The 19,505-nt window shown below is 37.1% G+C and overlaps 1 protein-coding gene across 12 annotated transcripts in view; it reads left to right on the top strand.

Moving 5' to 3' along the window:
• Phf3 (PHD finger protein 3) overlaps positions 1-19,505 on the top strand; it is a 74,244-nt gene that overhangs the window by 25,691 nt on the left and 29,048 nt on the right. For 4 of the 12 annotated variants that reach the window (XM_036167511.1, XM_036167512.1, XM_036167517.1 and 1 more), the window contains 3 exons: positions 7,264-7,425; positions 11,907-13,632; positions 19,147-19,456. In XM_036167511.1, coding sequence (XP_036023404.1) covers positions 7,264-7,425; positions 11,907-13,632; positions 19,147-19,456 — 2,198 coding nt within the window. Of the gene's footprint in view, positions 1-4,570; positions 4,658-6,249; positions 6,446-7,263; positions 7,426-11,906; positions 13,633-19,146; positions 19,457-19,505 lie in introns of those variants that run through there. The other 8 variants (XM_036167514.1, XM_036167520.1, XM_036167522.1 and 5 more) reach the window with 6 other exon arrangements.

The following is a 19,505-nucleotide window of genomic DNA, read 5'->3' as shown; positions in this document are numbered from 1 at the left end:
ACATCCCTCCTCCCCCCACATGGTAATGGTACTGGGGATAAAACCTTATACATGTGAAGCAGGTGTTCTACCACCAAGCTATATCCTCAGTGCCTTTGCATCAGTCTTATTAATGATATTGTCAACTACTGTTTTAGTAAGTAAGGCTTCTGGTCCCTCAGTTGGGCTTGAGAAAAATATACTTGAGGAAGAGAATAGTTCTTGAATGATACATTTTTCATTTTTTTTAATAGTTTAGAACCTCAAGCATCTTTTATATTCCATCCATTTATCTAGCTGAGAGGCCAGGAAACAGAGATTAACAGAATTATGTGGAATAAAAGTAAGTTATATGCATTTAAAAACTATAGAATTGAGTATCTCTACTGAAATGAACTGGATAGGATTATTATTGTGGTACACATAAAAAGTCAGAGAAAGCACTAAAGTTACCAGGAAGTACTGACTTCTAAACCTATGGAATGGATGGTACAAGATGTGTATGTATAGTTGCTTCACAACTAAATACATTGAATAACTTACCTGTTCTTCATGAAGCTATGGCCCATGACCATGCATATTTATCAGTATATTTATTGCAGTTATCAGGATTTTCATGTTTTCCACTTTCGAATGTTTCCCACATGCTCCAACTTTAATGCAGACTTGGATTTGTTTTCTGTCAAGGCTCCTGTCTTTAGTCTTTTCAATTGTAGTTTTAAAGTAGATTTAGTTTCTAGACATCCATTTTTAAAAAATAGTAATCAGGGTTGGGGATTTAGCTCAGTGGTAGAGCACTTGCCTGGCAAGCACAAGGCCCAGGGTTCGATCCTCAGCTAAAAAAAAAAAAAAAAAAAGTAATCGTGTGGTTTTTGTTTTTTGTTTTTTGAGAGCAGCTTTATGTCTTTTTTTTCCTCATGTGTCTGTGCCTTCTAATATGTGTTTCTAAACTTTTAGCATCTTAACTCTGTGAAGGACTACTCAACACTTCTGTAATTTAGTAGAGGTGTTTTATTTGTATTGATTAAGTTGAATTGACTACATGAAGGTTCTTCTAAGTTCTTGAGGTAGTTAATTGGTATCTGTGATGTTTTGTGCCCATTAGTCCTTAAGATTGAACAGTGCATCCTTCTGCATCTGTTTACATTGATACTATATCAGAAGGCGTAAGCACACATTTTTACCCTTATGAATTTTGTATTTTATTTAGCTGTGTGTATACAACCACCAAATTCCTTCCTGGGGTGGTGTTCAGTGCTCATCCTTTACTTCCTAAGGGAAGAATACATTTCTTTAAGAGGTTGAAGCCTTTCTTGATTGTCTTTGTTTTCTTTTGTTTATGTTACAGTCTACTTTTCATCACTATGGCAAGTATCTTAGGTAACCAAATGACATAGAGAAGCTTTGGTTAACAGTTTTGTCAGTTTCAGGCCACAGTCAGGTGACCCCTTTACTTTCAGATCTGGAGAAGCAGCATATCTTGGTTAGAGTGAGTGGCTGGGAAGGAGTAGGGTGAGGAAGGGGCCTTCATCCCCAAACACTTTTCAACAATTACCTGAAGACCTTCCACCAGGCTCCACTTCTTCAAGTTTCTACTGCCTCCCATTAGAGGCTTCCTGGAGACCAAGCCTGACACATGGACTGTAGGGAACCATCTATGATCCAAGCTACAGCAATTACAGAACAGAGTCTGAGAACTGACTCATTGAAATGAGACACTCAATGAATAAAAATAATTTATGTTTCAACAAGAGGGCTGAGTTTTTAAACCTACTATGCAACATTATGAAACTAAGGAACATACAAAAATACACACTGGAATTTTTCATTTCAATTTATACTCTTCCCCATGCTTCTAGAAACATGCAGGCAAGAGACACATGTATTCACAGGTCATTTCTAAAATGCCTAATGATGAAATAAACACTCTTGAGTGGTAGCTTTTGGGAGAGGAATACAGGGAATACTTAAGGGCTATTTCGTTTTATTTCTATTCTATTATTCAGGTTTTTCTTTTCTGCTAAGATAGATCCTGTGGAGATCAATGTCCTAATTCATTTGAACAGCCTGTTACCCAGAATTTACACAAAAAGCCAGGTTTGGGCTGGTGAGGTGGCTCAGTGGATAAAGATGCTTGGTACCAATGTTGACTGCTTGAGTTTGATCCCTGGAACCCACATTGTTAGCAAGAGAGAACAGCTTATTGCAAATTTGCTATGAGCCACAGAAATGTGAAGCAGGAACTCAGCTGGCACTGACAAAGCTGACCCATTAGAGCCAAAACTCAAGGAATTTCGATGATACTGGTTTTTGAACGGATTAGCTGTTGCCTGCAGTGAATTTCTGTGTGCTCTTGTAGCCTTCCCATCTGATTCTTTTCTCAAGAACTTCTAACAGTGTTATTGATCATTATTGGGTACAACTTCCCCTATACATTTGGGGTATTTGGTGTCCAGGCAAAAGTATCTCATTTGAGACATTCTCAGATACCTAAAGACATAGATTGAAAACATGTCTAGTTTGTTTGATTCACAGTGTTTTGATAGATAGAGAACAAGTGTGCAGAGAGGAAAGTGCTGCCCCAAGCTAACCTCACACTAACAAATTCCTAACTCCTTTTCCTTTCACCTTGGTTTACTAATCATCTCATTATCTAACCACGCTTAAGAATGCAGTATTATACACAGATTCTCCTTTTTTCCCTTTTTAGATTTTAATTGATTCAAGGTCACACTCCTTCTCATTTAACCTATTCCCTTTAAGAGTTCACTGAGGCTTTTACATGCCACCCCTCCTTGAGTCATAAAATGTAGGAGAGAGCTGAAAAGAAGCTGTAGATTTAGAATAAACTTAGAACAATAAAGTGAGGGACTGAAAGAGCATGGTGTACATAGATTCTTTACTATTCCTAAGATTAGCTCTCCAGCTGGTTGTAGATTCATTCTCCTGTGGACTTAGAGAAGGCTATTCGGGCTGGACCCCAATAGCCTTTTTATAAATTGTCTAAAGATCTCCATACATGGGCCAGGCAATGTACATATCCTCCCCTCCGCAGCATCCCCCCCAATCAATCACTCAATCAATAAAACTTTTTAAAAAGTGGGGTGCAGTGGTGTAATCCAGTAATCCCAGTTCTGGGAAGACAGACAAGAGGATCCCTAGGGTTTGCAGCCTGCTGTTCTAGTTGAACTGGTTGTTTTGGCTATCTCCAGCTTCAGTGAGAGACACTGTCTCCTAGGTAGAAAAGGCACAAGAAAGATAAAACTGCTGACCTTTTCCCCTGGCCTCTGCACATAGGTGCACATAACTGTACAAAGCATACATACAAAACCAAGAAACATCCCAGCACTCAGGAGGCAGAGGCAGGCGGACCTCTGTGAGTTCGAGGCTAGCCTGGTCTCCAAAGCGAGTTTCAGGAATAGCACAAAGCTACACAGAGAAACCCTGTCTCAAAAAAAACCCAAAAAACAAAAAACAAAAACAAACAAGCAAAAAAACAACCCCTCCCCTCCCAAGAAACAACAAATAGTAGCTATATTGGGGGAGACATGTAATGGCCAGCTTTTTGAAGATCTTGGGCAAGTAAAGTACATTGTAACAAAAGCATATGAAAAGAGGTGATTGGTCAGCTTTTTTGTTCAAGTAATTTGCTGTAAATCAGTAATTTTAGTCAAGCCTAGAGTTCTTAACATTTTTATAATCATTTACAGCTTTTCACTTATATGAGTGTAACAGTCAGGCTGTTCAAATGAATTAGGACATTGATCTCCAGGATCTATCTTAGCAGAAAAGAAAAACCTGAATAATAGAATAGAAATAAAATGAAATAGCCATTAAGTATTACCTGTATTCCTCTCCCAAAAGCTTACCACTCAAGAGTGTTTATTTCATCATTAGGCATTTTAGAAATGACCTGTGAATACATGTGTCTCTTGCCTGCATGTTTCTAGAAGCATGAGGAAGAGTACAAATTGAAATGAAATTTTTCAGTGTGTATTTTTGTATGTTCCTTAGTTTCATAATGTTGCATAGTTGGTTAAAAAACACCCTTCGGTGCATTGTGTTTAGCCTTTCTTGTGATGTCCCATATTTAGATATTCATTGCATAAAATTTGCTATAGAATAGTGTTACTCATTTCATGAAATTTGTTATAGGATGGTGTTTTAAAGTTAGATTTCTATGTCTGTTTTCCATAGGTGTGTGGTTTGCAGAATATACCTGTCTTTTCTTTTTCCTTTCTGTACTTGGAAGAATTGAAGTGTGAAAGTGCATTCTTTTTTGTCCGGGCCTTTACTGTGGAATTTCATTGTCAACACACACTGTGTTATATTTATTTTTCACCATCTATATTTCACTTTTCTGTCCTGCTACCAAAATATTTCTCCTTTAAGTCTACCTCACTATTACCACTCCTAAGGTCGAACCAGCAGCTATTAAGACACCAGATCAAGGCTGTTTATCTTTTCTTTCACCTGTCAAGACATTTAACTTAATTGATCTCTTTCTGCTTTTTTGAAATATTTTTTCACTTGTCTGGTTCATATGTCTCACTCAGATCTCTTTATTTTTCCAGCTTGTTTGTCTGTTTCTTTTTATGCTTCATTTACTGACTTCTAAATATTGGAGTGTCACAGAGTTCACATTTTAAACAGTTCTTCTGTTTATACTCACCTTGTGGTATGTCACTTGATTTTCTAATTAAATAAAATTAAAAACTTTTATGATTCAGCTCTCAAGTATGTTTGTTTATGTGTATGAGGGGTGGTGTATGCCTTTGGAAGCCAGAGGTCAGCCTTAGTGTTATTCTTCAGGAGCCATTAATCTTTCTTTTGAGACAGGAGTCTCTCTCTGTGAGATATGTATGGACTTACCAGTTTGGCTTTATCAAGTTGTACATCACATACATTAAATTAACTTCTTTGGAGTGAATTTGATTTTTAGGTACTATGTTCCTAAATATAAATAAGGATAAAAGTAATGCTGCTAAATGTACTTCTCTTTGTATCCCCTTTCAGTTTCATCATTACATTTAACTTTAACTCAAAGACTTGCTGAGTCAAGTAAAAACATTTATATTAGTATAATAGGTAGGTTAGTAGACAGGTGTAGCATGGAAAGTACCATTAGTGGCTTCTCACAAAGATTCTAAGCAACCTGTCTCAGAAAACTGCAGATTAAGGCCAGTGAGCTATGGCAAATAAAGGTTCTTGCTGCCAAGCCTAGAGACCTCAGTTTACAGTCCCAGGGACTTATCTGGTGTACAGAGAAAATGGACTTCCGCAAGTTGTCTTCTGACTTGCATACTTTTGTGCTACAGGATTGTACACACACTCACAGTATGCAAGACTCATTAATTAGCCTGTGCATTTGAGTTACTAAATCTTCCCAATCCAGTTTAGTTAGCCTTTGCTCTTGGACAGTTTTACTCTTCTAGATTGTCGTCCCCTCCACCCAACTTTTTTCCTAATAACAATCTAAGGCATGTGCTTATTGTTGACATTTGCTGACAAAGTATAGGAAAGATTAAGATGCTAGATTAACATCTTTTCCTTAGCCACCTTAACTGTTAGAGGTAATTGGTGTTTATAGTCTGTGTTACAGTCTGTGCTTTTATGCATCTTCCCAATGCATATATAGATAATTAAAGTGCTTTTATATAGAATTGAGAAAAAGTAGTATTAATTTACTTTTTAAAGTACTTAGTGTAAACTTTTTTTCTTTTTTGACAATGTGCAGTAACATAAATATTTGGTCATGATAGAATAGCCTCACTGGACTTCCCACCTCTCTCTATCCAAATTCTATCTTAAGAGAGTCCTGATTAGTTTTCCTGAAGTATATTATATAGTTTATAGCATAGTGGTTAAGACTGTGAACTCTTTGAAAGTAGTGCATGCTTTGTATTAAGATACTTGGAAAATAGATGAAAGGTAAATCCTTACCTTTTATAGAGAAGAATTAATATTACTGTTAATGTTATATTTTCATCTGTATCCTGTCAGTCTTTTTTCCCTGTCTAAATGTACATGGATATGCATTTCGTTTATATGACTTCTTGAACAAAGATTAGAATGTTTTCTGGCCAACATTTTCTTCTCAATTCATTCTTTTCCTCTGTGTGGGTTTTTTTTTTTTTTTTTTTTTAATGGTTTTGGGGGAAGGGTTGTTTGAGCAGTTTTGTGAATCTATTCATTGCTGAATTGCTCTTCAAAAAGATTGTGTTATTTGAAAGTATATTTATTAAGAATTTTGTTCTCTTTAAATTTTAGGATAGACCACTATCTTGTTGAGCTCTTTTAACTGAAGTTCTTCTACTTGGATACAAAGATGGGGACTAGATAACTTCTTGAGGTTCCTTCTAACCCCTAGGATGAAGAGACTAACTAACATTTGTATAGTACTCTAAAGTTTACAGAGTGAGTTTTCATACATCATCCCACTTGATCCTCACAACAAGCCTGTGAGGTAGGTAGGACAGGTACTGTTACTCTCCTTTCAGAGATAGAGGAAAGTAGTAGACAGGTTCAATGCCCTAATCACATTTCATGTGCGTGTTCTGCCAGAGATTCGCATCCAAGCCATCTAATGAAAATAGTAACATTCTTTGTACAAGATTTCAGAAGTGTGCTTTTAAGATTATTTATACACATTGACTTATTAAGGTGACATTTGTTCTCTATAGAAATAAATGTAGTAACAATATGAATACTGTTAACTGTTTTCTTCAGTGTCCCCCAGACCTTTTCCATCCTTCTTGAGTTCAGTGGCTTTGTCTTACTGGTAAGGGGAAAGTAATTTAATTGTTTAAACCCACTGCTTTCCTCACCATTGGGGGAAGAAATACAACTTTGATTTTCTTTTTCTGTCTGGTCTTCCTTATTTATTTTACCATCTATAACTGACCTATATCATCCCCACTTATGCAGCATAATGTCTCAAGACAGAACACTTTTATACTGCCTCAGTAGAATTGAGATAACTGAGTATTCCAGGTGTAGTTGCCTATGACAGTTTCAAGGGGAAGCAGATAATAGTAGAGCAGTAGTTGAGATCAAATCAGAAAAGGTCATTGCTAATTCTCTCTGAGTAATAGCTTCACAGGGTAGACATTTGTCATGGAATTGATGTGGGTGCTTACTAATAACAGGATCACATAGATTATCAATAGACAGATTTTTATGACTATGCAGTATCACATTAAAACATTTTGATTTTTTTTCCCTTTTAAATTTATAATACACCCAATATTTTTTAAAATAATTTTTGTTTTTGTTTCTTTCTAGTTGTTGGTCTTGACGATATTATGGATGAAGGAGTTGTTAAAGAAAGTGGTAATGATACCATTGATGAAGAAGAATTGATTTTACCAAACAGGAATTTGAGGGACAGAGTAGAAGACAATTCAGTGAGATCACCAAGAAAATCACCTCGTTTAATGGCACAAGGTAATCCTTCCCAAGAGGTTAAGCTAGAAAATCAGATGCATAAAACATGGATGTTAGGTTGTTCACATTCTATGCATATTATCTGTTTATCCATCTCCTCACCTATCTACCTATCATCCAGCTGATCAGTATGGTCTCTTACAGCCCAGGCTGATTTCAGACACCCTGTGAACCTAAGGCTAGCTTTGAACTCCATTTCCAAGTACTAAGATTACAGGAGTATTCTAGTCATGTCTGGCTTGAAAAGTTGTTTTTTTAAAATGTATTTTGTGATGTAAGCATTTTTTAATTATTGGGGTTTTTTTTGAGATTGTAATAATAAAATTACATCATTTCTCTCTTTCCATTCCTCTGTCCAAACTCTCCCATATATCCCTCCTTGATCTCTTTCAAATTTATGGCATCTTTTTCATTAATTGACAGCGTGCTCAGTCTGTATAATATTGTGTGTGTTTTCAGGGCTGACCATTTGGTAGTGGATAACCAATTGGTGAGCTCTTCCTAGGGAAGACTATTTCTCTCATCCTCAGTTGTCTCGTTCTGTGTGTAGGGTTGAGGCCTCCTGGGCTTCCCTCTCTCTGTCCATATTAGCATGTCTACTGTTGCTGTCCTTGTTCAGCTCATTTTTAGGCAGTCATGTTCATGAGATTTTTATGGGTGTAGCTTCTGATACTACTAGAATTGCAATCTTAGAACAAACTCCCAGATAGATTCTTTGGCTCTTACAGTCTTTCCTCCCCCTCTCTGCAGTGATTCCTGAACCTTCAGTGCTGCAGTTCTTTTGTAGGTGTATCCATTGGGACTGGGCTCCACAATAGCATTTTGATTGGTTGTGTTGTTCTGTAGTGGTCTTCATCTGTTACAAAGGAGTTTGAGGGGTGAGTGCCACACTTACCTGTGATATAAGGACACATACTTAGAATGTAGTTAGGGATGATGCTGGTTTTAGTAAAGTGGTGGTTGTAGATTCTACTGCAAGATCCATGACTTCACTCGCCCTGGGTAGTTGGCTAGGTTTTTAGTACCAGGCATAGTTACCCTTTTGTTAACTGGGTGTTAAGTCCAATTAGAGAGCTGTTTGTTTGTTATTGTCAAGTTGCATGTGCCAGTACTGCATCGTTAGGATTATTGTGCTGTGTTGGTGGTTGATGTGGATCATAGCTGTTATAACTGGGTAGGACTGTTGGTGGTTGATGTGGATCATAGCTGTTATAACCGGGTAGGACTGTTGGTGGTTGGTGTGGATCATAGCTGTTATAACCGGGTAGGACTGTTGGTTGCATCATCCTTCTTTTGGAAGCTTGCAGGGCACCTTTTGGTATCATGAAAGCTGGTCCTCAGGGAGGAGGCTTTCAGGTCCATTCCTGCTCAGGGGCCTCTGGGCCCTGTGTCTGAAGTGCATGTTACCTTCAGCAGTAGTGACTTACCTTCTACTTTTGGTAGTAACCTAAGGTAGTAGCAATAGGCTGTAATATTTTGGGGATCTCCTTGACAACCCTGACTAACAACTCAAAAGAGGGCTTTTCAGGCCTTGTGTTGGGGGAGTTTGACTGTCTTTAACTCTGGGAGGGAAATTTTTTTTTAAACAATATATGTATACTTAAAAATATTTTTCACAATTTCATAAATGCATGTAACATAATATACATTAGTCATATCTCCCCTATTATTATTATTACTATTATTATTATTATTATTTTAATTCCTTCTACTCCTACTGCAAATACTTCTTGTCTAGGCTTTCTCTATTTAATGTCTCTATTGGTGTGTCCACAGCATTTAATTAAGATTGCTTGCATGGACATGGTTGGGGAAAAATATACTTTAGCAAGGATTAATTACCATAGGAACTGATTTCAGTGTGAGGAATAGGTTCCCAAAAGCCAGCCAAAGCATTAGGAACAGCCCATGCTCCCATTGTTAGGAGTTAGGAGTTCCATAAGAAGACCAAGCTGCGGCCGGGCGGTGGTGGCGCACGCCTTTAATCCCTGCACTCAGGAGGCAGGCGGATCTCTGTGAGTTCAAGGCCAGCTGGTCTCCAAAGCCAGTTCTAGGAAAGGTGCAAAGCTACCCAGAGGAAACCCTGTCTTGAAAAACCAAAAAAAAAAAAAAAAAGACGACTAAGCTGTGCAACTGTCACATAGATGTAGAGGGCCTAGGGCAGTTCGATGCTGGCTTCCCAGTTGTTGGTTCAGTCTCTGAGTTCCTATGAGCCCAGGTTAAGGAGACTGCTTCACAATTGTCCCTTGTTTGATTTACAAAATTTGTCATTGTTTCCTCTCTTCTTCTTTACTTTCTGTGGATTCATATCTTTCCAAAAAGATCCTTTATTATATCTAAGGAAACAAAAGTTGTATTAAAATATATAATCAGTTTTTTAAAATCAGTTACTTGACATGTGTGCTTGACTTAATGTAGAAAATAAGTTTTTGGGCTACAGAAAGGCAAAAAAAGCAGTTTATATTTAGGGAAGCAAAACTAGCTTTTTCCGTTGCTTCATAGATAATTTACGATTAGAAAATAATTTCATCAGAATCCCTTCCGACTGCCACTCTTTTTTAGCAACCACTTCAAAGCTAAAAGTTTTTCAGTGGTTTCATTTCACAGATGTAGAGCTTAAACATCAACTAGATACAGAAGAAATAAGACTTCAGGAGTTGTTTTAAAAATAACTGAGCATATGATAAATAGCTCATAATGCATTAGCTAATGTTTTATTATTGATTTTGTCTTTCTGTGCTATATGTGCACATTTGTGGATATGTGTGCATGAGTATACCAGGTGTGTGAGTATGAAGGCCAGAGGTCAATGTCAATTGTCTTTCTCCATCATCTTCTCTCACAGTATCTCTCACAGAAAGAACCTGGAGCTCCTTGATTGAAGTAGGTTGGCTGCTCAGTAACTTGTAGGGATCCTGTTTCAGTACTCTGTCCTCCCTCCAGCACTGGGATTACAGGTGCATGCTTCCAATCCCATCTTTTGTATGGGTGTGGGAAATCTAAACTCAGATCCTTGTGCATGCATAACAAGCACTTTAGTGACTGAGCCATCTCCAAAGCTCGTAATTTTTTTAAAGCTGTGGAGTGTGTCCCAAATGTATAGAGATTGGGAGGCTGGGGGAATAGAAAGGTCTCCAAAGACTGGGATAACTCTGGTTTATTTTCCAATGGGACATTGAAGAGTGAGGGTGCTATTACATTATACCAGGACCTGAAGTATCACCTGGGGTTGTTTCAGATGTAAGAAGGACATTTTTTAATAATTTCATCCTCTGATGATAAGTGACAAGTCGGGGAAAGATTCAAAGCAGTAGCATTGTAGGATTTTATATAGAGTGGGTAATGATGTGTTCATGTGAAGTTGAGTTAGAGGAACAAGATAGATATAGCATCATACATGTATTTTGAATTTTAATTTATGAATTGCTTTTCTGTTTAGTGAATCTTCAAAGTTTAATTTCAGTTCTTTTTACTATGTGTTTTTCCTTTCTCTAGATTTATTAGGCTCAGGGAAAAGAGGAAAAAGGCCCCATTTGTAGACTCCATTATGAGCACTGTTAAAAGGAGTTACTTTTTTTTTTCCTTGCACATTTTCTCAGCTTAAGTTACTGGTTCATTTGGCAGTCAGTATGTGGTACTCTTGGTGGAAGCTTTGATTTTTTTCCGTAAGAATAGTATAGAGACAAGAGATGTATGTAGCTCCATTGTTTTAGAGTGCTTACCTACCTAGCCTGTACTAGAACCAAACGTGAGTTCTGCTTGTGCTAACAGCCTACAAATCTCAGCATGGAAAAGTGGAGGCAGGAGGATCAACTTGAGTTTGAGGCCAGCCTATACTACATGAGACCTGTCTCACTTAAAAAAAAAAATAACTTCAATGTAAAAGGAAAATATGTTAAAATGAAGATTGGAGGTCTATAGAGGTTATATCTTGAAACAACAGATATTGTTTGGGAATGTTTAGAAACCGTGTTAGAAAACCATGGTTTTCATTTGCATTTAAGACTTCATTGGCATTTGAACTTACAATGCCAAGTGGACTTAACTTGGTTTTATATAATTAGATATATTTGGTGTTTAGGAATGTATGACAATCTTTTTTTAAGGCAGTTATTAGTGGTAATGGATGCTCATTTTGCTTACTTTGATTTCCATCTTTTATTTTTGCATAGAAAAGATATTTATTGAAAACATTTCTTATAGATGAGATGAGCCTGAAATTTACATTTCTATCCCTTCTGCCAGTATTCAAGAGACTGTAATGATTGTAAATTAATATTCAATTATATATATATATATACATATTAATGTATAGGTGATCATCATGAGTAGCTGTAGTAAATTTTTACTGATATGATCAGGTAAGTTTCATAGTTTAGAGTAAGGAAGTGATATATTCTAAACTCTACTAAAATAAAAAGCACATAGCAAATAGCTAAGTTTTTATTTTATTTTTATTTTATTTTTTTCCTCTATGATAGAACAAGTAAGAAGTTTGCGACAAAGCACTATTGCCAAGCGTTCAAATGCAGCACCACTAAGCACAAAAAAGCCATCTGGGAAGACTGTATCTACCCCTAAAATAGGGGTGAAACCATCAGAAAGATGTCAGAGTAAAGAAGAAATATATACGTCACTGAAATCCGACTACCCTAAGGAGAGTAGAAGGAGTAACCGGCATGCTGAACCAGTCGATGTGGTACCAGAAGTCTCAGCATCTTCTGTTGACGCTTCATTGTCATCTTGTGTTGAAATGAAGGAGGAAGCTGAATTAGATCCCAAACATGCATGTAATAACCAGGGTGAAATGAATGTGCCATCTCCTGAGTTAAACTGTTCACTTCTTTCAGAAACTTGTGTTAGTATGGAAGAAGAGAACACTGAAGCGCTGATGGAATGTAAAGCTAAAACTGATAGTAGCCCATTGTTTAAGTTTTCAGATAAGGAAGATGAACAGGACGGTCTTGTTTCGGGTGCAGTGGAAGACACTGTTGAAGAAAGGAGTGCAGTGGGAGAACGTGAACGAGAGTCAGGGGAGCTAATGTTCCCCTGTGAAGGTGGCCAGATGACCGAGGGGCCTGAGTCTTCTGATGTGTCCAGGGACTCTGCCTGTCCAGAGAAAAATAAGACAGAAAAAAATGAAGCGCCTGAATGTAATTTGGAATTGAAGAGTACCATAGGTACTGTAGATAAAGCTGAGAACTCTCTTCAAAGAAATCAAATAGAAACATCGGGATATTGTGAGGACATGGAGTCTAACGATGTTCCCTTACAGAGCACAGAGTTAAAGAAATCAAATTTGGAGGAGGTTGATACTTGTGCTTTTGAACCAGAAACTAGTACTTCTGAAAATACTATTTGTGATGCTCCTGAGCAAAATCCAAAGCAGCTGAATACTACTCAAAGTAGTAAAATGGATCCTCATGAAACAGCAGATCTTCAGGATGATAGAAGTGGTTTAGAGACCAAAAATATAAAATCTAAACACATAAAATCCATAACTCATTCTAAACAAAGCATGACCACAGAGACTCCAAGAAAAACTGTTTCAGTGAAGCATGACACAGTTCCTAGCAGAACTAAATCTAATGTCAAGAGTGTGAAGCGAAATGCTGATGAGCCAGCTCCCCAGCATGGTTTTCAGAGGCCAGTCAAAGTGAGAAGAGGCCAGCTTGATAAGGATTTGAAGAATCAGAGTTGTAATTCTGGGGTTAAATCTGTGAAAAGCCAAGCTCATTCTGTATTGAAAAAAACCTCACAAGATCAAAATGTAATTCACACTTCCAAACCTGTAACTCATTCTCTTAGTGATAAGCTTCATGGTCACTCTGGCTGCTCTAAGGAGCAGCATCATCCTGCACAAACTGGACACTTAATCCATTCCAGCCAGAAACAGAGCCATAAGCCTCAGCCACAGGCACCAGCAGTGAAGGTCACTGGCCATGTCAAGGATGAACATGAACATTCAGGCAGTGAGCATGTGAAGGAGGAAGAGAAACTGAAACTAAAAAGACCTGAGAAAAACCTACAGCCTCGCCAAAGGAGAAGCAGCAGAAGTTTTTCTCTGGATGAGCCTCCTTTGTTCATTCCAGACAACATAGCCACTGTAAAAAGAGAAGGGTCAGACCAGACCTCCACAATTGAAAGCAAATATATGTGGACTCCCAGCAAGCAATGTGGGTTTTGTAAAAAACCACATGGCAACAGGTGTGTGTGCGTGTGTATGTGTAGATGGGTGTGTACATTGATAAACTTGTAGGATAAGGATTGAGATCAATGTGAGAACATTCTAATATGAAAAGAAATTCTTTTATATACAGGACTTCCAAAAGCCCCATACCCATCCTGGATAAATGATAGAAACCTGGAGCTACTGAATTTACAACTAGATCATCCTAGGATGTTTTTAAAAAGATTAGTGTAACCAATAGCTGATATGCATGGACATGTTTTGTTACTGTAATCAATTATGATTTAATGTAGTCATTGCATCTGATAAAAACCCAAACTCTTATGCTAATCAGAATTGTCATGCTGCCTCAGGACTGGAGATTATATGTCACTTTATTTGACTGCAGAAGAACTAGTAATAAATGTGAAGGTCGTAATGGAATTGCTCTTTTTCTTTTGAGGCTTTTTTTTTTTTAATGATGCACTTTAAACCCAACCACTGCAATTTCAAAACCAACAGATTTGATCTTGGAAGTAAATAGCAGATGGTGCTGATCAGGTATTCATGTTGCTGTTGGAACTTTTGTCAATGATTATATATTAGAAAGAAAAGAAAACTTGGACAAGTTAAATGGCAGTTACCTTAGATTACATAGAAAAGGAACTAAATTTAGAGAGAGGCAGTCAGTAAATGGTGTTGTAGACATCATTTTAAATGGGAGAGTAAGGGGGAGGTTTTGGGGTTGTTAAACTAAGTTTTATGCCAATTTGTTTGTTTTGAGACAGAGACTGTAGCAGAGCCTGTTTTGAAGCTCTGTATGTAACCTGTGCTGTCCTTGACCTTGGGATGGTCCTCTTGCCTCAGCTTTTATAGGACTGAACTGTTTATATCCTATTTTAATGTGAGGAATCACTTTATAAAAAAGTATGTTCCTGTTTTTAAATTTTGTAATGTTTGAATATAATGCTACCTTTATCACAGTTACATACTTTTGTTTGTTTGTTTTCGAGACATGGTTTCTCAGTGTAGCTTTGCACCTTTCCTGGAACTCGCTTTGGAGTTTGGCTGGCCTCCAACTCACAGAGATCCACCTGCCTCTGCCTCCCGAGTGCTGGGATTAAAGGTGTGCACCTCCACCGCCTGGCCAGTTACATACTTTTAATGACTTTTACATTCATGATATATTCACATGTTCTAAAAGAAGCTTACATTTCATATCTCAGAGACCCCAGGACTAAATTTCATAAAAGCCAGCCCTGCTGGGTGGTGGTGTCATACACCTTTAATCCCAGCACTTGGGAGGCAGAGGCATGCAGCTCTCAGTGAGTTCCAGGCCAGCCTGATCTACAAAGTGAGTTCCAAGACAGCCAAGACTGTCGCACAGAGAAACTCTGTCTTGGAAAAATAAAAAATAAAAGCCAGTCCTTTGTCTCTTAGTATCTTTCAAAAATTCATGGTACCGATGTGTTTAAGAATCATGGATTAGGAACCTTAGCAACACCTTTGGCATAGGACTCAGAACTCAGGTTTAGTATGTTAAAATTAGCTTTTTAATAGATAAATTTTGTTCTAATGTCCTAGTCTTAAGGAGTTTACCCAAGCTCTTCAGTGGTGACTGCCACTTCACTTTATTTTTGTAAAGTGGAGATTTCATATCCTGCTTAATACTGTTTTTTAGCATACTTTTTGAGCCTGCTATATAAAATGCGGACTTTTTCTGCTTCAGTCTGGAATACAGCTTAGAATATTAGCTGTGGGGACTGGAGTGTTGACCTTGTGGAATTGATCTTGATGTACATTGGAAACAATTAGTTTCTAAATTAGCTTTTCCGACACCTCCAGTAATTTTTCTTTTCAGTCTGTGAATAAAGAAGCCTAAGTAATTCGTTGGGTTTTTTTCCTTATATATTATTAACTCACTGCTATATTGCTAACATTGTCCTTGCATTCATTGACTATCTAAAGCATGCTTTTCACACAATCTGTAATTTTCTGCTTTTAATGTACATGTACAAGTACAGATTTATGAGAAAAATATGTAGAGATTGTCTGATTTTATATGTTAGTCACATCGTAAGCTCTGTTTATAGCACTTGTGACAGTAGAGTTCATCAGTATCTTAAGCAAATTGCAGCTGGACATACATATTTTTGTATATATATCCAATTGGACATTATGGTTTGTATTACACTTTGGCATAACATGTTAAAGTTCTTTTTTTTTTTCTTTTTTTGAGCTGAGGATCCAACCCAGGGCCTTGTGCTTGCTAGGCAAGCGCTCTACCACTGAGCTAAATCCCCAACCATTAAAGTTCTTTTTTTTCCTAGAGACAGTAAGTCTTTTAATATAGTGTATTTTTTAAAATTTATTTTCCTGATGCAGACATGTATCATAATTATTCAATATATTTTTTAAATGAGACCTTTATTTATTTTTACATAAATGTGACCTTTTCGCCAGCAGGCATTTTGAATGGAAATTTACTTAGTCTCTTCATATTATCTATCTTGGGTTTCTCTTTATTCCTTTGTTAGGAAGATGTTTGTATCTTCAATTTGTAGTGCATTTTCTTGACCCTAATTCTAGATTGGACAAAATTTCGAAACCAAGAAACAAAAAGTCTCTGTAGCAGCATTAATTCATAGTGTTATATTCAGAAAAGAACATTTAATTCTGAGGACATAATTCTTTAGAATAAGTAGTTCTGGTTTTCTCATTGTAAGTTTTATAGATTTTTCTTCACAGACTAGGTTAACTATGAAGATTAAATGATTATGTGAAATAAAATCTTAAATTTAGAAGAGTGAGCTCGTGTGTAACAGAACTTGTAATACCTTTGGTGTTAATTTGTGGACCCCGCCCTCTTTTTTTTTTTTTTTTTTTTTGTGACTGTGCAAGTGTTCTTAGAATTAACTCTATAGTTTACTTCAACAACTGAAGTTTTCTAAGAATTTTTTCTGACTCATACCAAAAAGAATTAAGATTAGAAATACAAGTTGCTTTCTATTCTTTTTCAGTAGACTTTTTGTTTTTATTGTAAGTTTGTGAACATAGTGAGAAAAGACAAGACTATAGCTGCATTTTTTCACATAACTAATTCATACTGATATGCTTGAGTTAACTAATTCAGAAGCTCTACACAGCATTTATTTATTTTTACGCAGAGACTTTAATACTTCCCGTGAATCAGAGGTTGAAGGACAGGGTGGGAAATGGAGGCTATTTGGTTGTCCCACTGTGCCCTCCTGGTCCTTTTGTGTTGTTTGGATTTAGAGACAGGGTTTCTCTGTATAGCCCTGGCTGTCCTGGATCTCACTCTGTAAACCAGGCTGGCCTCAAACTCACAGAGACCCGTCTGCCTCTGTCTCTCAAGTGCTGGGATTAAAGGCGTGTGCCATGCTGCCCGGCTATTCTTGGGTCTTTAAAGCAGTATGATAGCCAGACTCATCGGTCCTTCGTCTGTTCATCTCTACCCTCTTTCCTTCTCTCTGTCTGTCTCTCTTTCCTTCCCTTTGCTTCCTCTCTCCCATTCCCTGTTTCTGTGTCCTGTCTTTTCAGAATTTTTTTTTTAAGTTCATGGTACGTAGAAGGTTTGACTTGAGAAATTGGTGTTAACAGTTATGAGTAATTGACTATATTAAAGTAGATTTCCCCCACCCCAGATACTGAGGAGGGTTTTTTTTTTATTTGTTTGTTTTACTATTTTTTGTTTTGTAGAAAGTTTTTATCTAAATACATTGTTTTAAAACCAAACCTAAGGTGACATCTTTAGATGACAAGAGATTTGTTTTTCAGAGTATGTCAGCATTTGAGTGTAGGCATTTGAAATCAGATATGATGAAATAATTTGATAAATTTTATGGTCATCGATCAATGAGGTGGTCTGGTTACCTCAAATGGAAGGTTGAAAACACTTTAAAGTGTTATGTAATCTGACATTGAAGATGGAAGAAGCATTACAGACTTGAAGTCAATGCAGCTGTGGTTGTGGAAGAGAAGTGACCAGTTGTTTTCCTTCAGAATCTCAAAGCTGTTCATACTAGACAGTTGGTTTCAGAAAATAGCATTGTGTGTACTTGTACGAAGCAAGGAAAGAACATTACGGTATTGAACATGAAAGAATTCATGTTTTCTAATATTCTAATATTTCTAATATCCCTATCCTGTGGAACAGCTCTGTCATTTGAAACATCACAAAACCATCAAAAATCTCAAACAGAAACTTTTCTTATAAACAAGTGTTACATTGTTTTAAGTGATCTCTCCACTTGTGAATGAAAACTACTTATCCTTATTTTTCAAACCAAGAATATCATGGGAAGCTGGACACTGGCAACACTGGATCAGATATACCACTGAGGAGAAATGACCATTTGTGTTCATGTCCTTAAGACTTGGCAATGGCAGCCGTAGTTGAGCAGACAGAAATGCAACAGGACAATGAGAATAAAGAGCTACTGTAGAGAATGATGAATGTGGCACACTTTAAAACACTATGAACTCAGATGTATTTAGAGTTGAGCCATGCCACGTAGGCTAATTAATGGTTGTCAACATTCCATCTGTTAGACCACACAGTTTAAAAGGAGTAGGACATGTCTGGTGGTGCCATGATTAACACTGGTGCTGAAAAGTGCTTGCATGATAAAAGGCTATCCCTACGCCTTTCAAATGCCATCAGTTGCCAGACTGAAAGGGAAAGGGGGATGAAATCTGAATATCCAAGTGAGCTGACAGTATTGCTGATCATATGATCATGCCTTATTTGCTACTTTATTTCTAAGTAGTTGTAAGTATCTTTTAGTTGAACGACAGCTTTTTTTTTTTTTTTTTTTAATCGAAAGTTCGCACTGGACTTGACTACGGATTCACGAGGTGATTTCTTAGGTAGAATGCAATAAAGGAAAAACTTCAACAGAATATTAGAAATAAAACCTAAATGTGAATGCATTCATGTTATGATAGAGCATTGTTTTTTGGAGAAATAAGTTGATAACCCGAAACACATAGGCATTAACTAAGAAAGCCCATACCCAAAAGTAAGCACATTCTTCAGCTGAATCAATATGACACCTTGAACCAGAATGAAGAACAATTCAGGTTACATATTGGTTAGTAAGAGTGTGAAAGAGACTTTGCTTCTTTTTTTTTCCCCCACTTCTAAGCATTTTTTAAAGTCACATCCCCAGTTTTCTATGTGATCTCAGCTCTAGGATGGATTGTGGATAAGATCTCACACATTACCCTTCTCACTGTTAATGTTTTGTACTTTGCTTTATTGTATTTTTGTACTATGGGAGACCAGTTTTCATCTGAAACCACCTTGTAGCCTCATTCCTGTCATCCCCTAGTGTCTTCTATCAGTTCTACAACTAGAGAGGAGAATCTCGTGATTTAAAGGTTTCATGTGCATGGAATATTCCTTGGGAACTTGCTCCATGTGAACTGTTGCACAAATGGGAAATATGAAAAGTATCTGAGCATTAAATATTGTTTTCACTTGAGAATACTGTTTTTAAAGAAATCACTTTTTCCCTCCCCTCCTCCAGGTTTATGGTTGGCTGTGGGCGCTGTGATGACTGGTTTCATGGTGACTGTGTTGGGTTAAGTCTTTCCCAAGCACAACAAATGGGAGAGGAAGACAAAGAATATGTTTGTGTAAGATGTTGTGCTGAAGAAGATAAAAAGACTGACATTTTAGATGCAGATATTTTAGAAGACCAAACTACAGTTGAAGCCCACAGTGAAGAGAAAACAATGGAGTGTGAAAAACTTGGGTCATCGAAGCACATGGTAGCCAATGATAAAAACAAATCAGTGGATGATACTGTAAAGCACAAGGTCAAAATTTTGAAACGGGTAAGCTTTCTAAAAAGTACATTATTTCAAATGCTTTACATGGACCTAA

The sequence above is a fragment of the Onychomys torridus genome, chromosome 18, assembly GCF_903995425.1.
Source record: "Onychomys torridus chromosome 18, mOncTor1.1, whole genome shotgun sequence".
Taxonomy (NCBI): domain Eukaryota; kingdom Metazoa; phylum Chordata; class Mammalia; order Rodentia; family Cricetidae; genus Onychomys; species Onychomys torridus.
The sequence above is the reverse complement of the archived record's forward strand: the minus strand, read 5'-3'. Positions and strand labels throughout refer to the sequence as shown.